This window comes from Strix uralensis, chromosome 9, assembly GCF_047716275.1.
Source record: "Strix uralensis isolate ZFMK-TIS-50842 chromosome 9, bStrUra1, whole genome shotgun sequence".
In the NCBI taxonomy this organism is placed as follows: Eukaryota; Metazoa; Chordata; class Aves; order Strigiformes; family Strigidae; genus Strix; species Strix uralensis.
The window spans coordinates 2,671,212-2,673,537 of record NC_133980.1 but is presented as its reverse complement, the minus strand read 5'-3'; the positions used below and the strand labels follow the sequence as shown (position 1 = coordinate 2,673,537).

Sequence of the window (2,326 nt, the reverse complement as noted above, 5' to 3'; positions counted from 1 at the left end):
AAAGGGTCAAAATATGAAAAGATATAAAGGTATTCCAGTGAAAGTTCGCTGCTCAAATTACATAAAGCAGATTATGAAGAAATTCGTGCGATAATTCAAAAGCCAAGCAGTAAATTACTGATTTTGAGATATTTAAGTTGGTTATTTACAGCACTACCTACCAAGGGCTAAAATGCTTTTCCATACTCAGGGGCCAGGACCATTGCAAGGGAGTGTCTCAGGAGCAATGTAATAACCCAGGAGCTCAGAGATGCTCCAAGGGGCTCATGTTGTTGATTTACAACAGAAGACAAACCCAAACAGGGCCCGACATGAGAGTGTAAAGCGAGGATCCCAAGTAGATAAAATCAGAGAGGCTCGCCAGAATACACACATCATTCTTCCTGTCAGGAGAAAACTCTTTGACAGTTCTGGCTCAGCTGATCACACGCAGAAGATACCAAGCTTTCCCCTAAATTAAAACAAACAGACATTCAGTCATTTCTCGGTTTGGTTTGATCCTTGTCCTCTTTAGAATGGGATGCCTGCTAACTAACTCCTCCTGATTCTCTTGCTTTTCTGGGAGATTGGGGAAGTATATGGGGTACAAACTTACAAATATATATTTAATTATATTAAATTATAATAATATTTTCTAAATGGGACTAAGAGGACACCAGAAAGCAGAAAAACACCTCTACCTCACTCCTTTGGGAAAAGGGAAGTGTCATCCACATTTTCTCGGCTTGCAATGAACACACGTTTTGAGCAAACCCCTCCCCAGCCTGCCCCTGCCTCCACCCTGGCGAGCGAGGCTGCCTGCAGCTATCCATCAAGTTTGTTTTCTTGTCGCTGCTATGGGCAAGCTGTAAATTCACCTCTTCTCAACCAACCTGGGTGCAACGCCAAACAAGAGGCACTGCCTCTTGCAAAACACGTGCTGGCTTGAGCCCTTCCCTCAACTGCCCCCCTAAAGTAACCAAAGCTCAGGGGAATTTCAGCACGTGACAGAGCCTGCATTTGCAAAAAACTTCATTTAACTGCCCCTGAGATACAGTGCTGGTGCCCGAGGGCATACACCAAGTGTTGGCAGCAGTCGCTGCTTTGGTTGAATTCAAGTGACACACCATTTCCACTGCAGTTTCGTCTCTTCAGAGGCTTGCGCGTGCTTTAATTAGGATTTTACAGATTTCTTTGAGGTGGCAAGAGACAAGGGCCAAGAGTGACAAATGACTGTTGGGTGTTCATGTTTCTATTTCTGGCAGGGAGAGCTTTAAAGCAACAGAAAAGCAGCGCACAGTGCCTGAAGCTGCACGCAGCAATGGAGGGGCTGAAGGAAACGGAGAACGGCACCACCGGGAAGGCTCTGTGCCCTCTCGTGGAAAACTATAAATATATCTTGTTACCCCTTACTTACAGCTCCGTCTTCGTGCTGGGGCTGCTCCTCAACGGAGCCATGCTGTGGCTCAGCTGCTGCCGCGCCAGGGACTGGACCTGCACCACCATCTACCTGGTGAACCTGGCTGTGGCGGACCTGCTCTACCTCTTCTCTTTGCCCTTACTCATCATCAACTACATCCTGCAGGACACGTGGCCTTTCGGGGAGCTGCTCTGCAAACTGGTACGTTTCTTGTTTTACGCCAATCTGTACGGCAGCGTCCTGCTGCTGACTTGCATCAGCGTCCATCGCTTTCTTGGTGTTTGCTACCCCATCCGTTCCCTCCCCTTCCGGACTCGGGGCCGAGCTGCCGCCGGCGCCGCTACCTCCTGGGTACTGGTGTTCCTGCAGCTCCTGCCCACCTCCAGCTACGCTCGCACTGGCCTCATCAATAACCACACCGTCTGCTACGACATGACGAGCCCTGAAAACCTCAGCAGCTACTTCCCCTACGGCATGGCTCTAACCACATCTGGCTTCCTCTTTCCTTTCCTCATCATTTTAGTCTGCTATTCTCTGATGATCAGAAGTCTCACCCGGTGCACCGGGGACACCAACCCCACCAGTAGTGCTGCCCGAGCCAAGTCGATCCGAACCATTCTCCTCGTCTGTGGGCTTTTTGCTGTCTGTTTACTGCCATTTCACGTCACCCGCAGCATTTACCTCTTCGTTCGTGTGTACCGGGTAGCTGACTGCCAACTCCTACAGCGCTGGAGTTTGCTTTACAAGATCTGGAGGCCACTGGTGAGCCTCAACAGCTGCATCAACCCCCTCCTCTACTTTCTTTCTGGTCAAACTAACAGAGCCAGGCTTGCTTTGGAGCTGAGACTGCCCAAGGCAGGTCCTCTTGCCAGGCCTGCCGTGAACACAGAGGGGACACACGCCCCAGCAAGAATTGCCCCTTACTGA

At 49.9% G+C, this 2,326-nt stretch overlaps 1 protein-coding gene across 1 annotated transcript; it reads left to right on the top strand.

The window, feature by feature from the left end:
- Window positions 1–1,300: 1,300 nt before the first annotated feature.
- LOC141947267 (P2Y purinoceptor 6-like) lies at window positions 1,301–2,326 on the top strand. The gene has a single exon (XM_074878223.1). It carries the CDS (start codon window positions 1,301–1,303, stop codon window positions 2,324–2,326), a length of 1,026 nt encoding a protein of 341 aa, XP_074734324.1.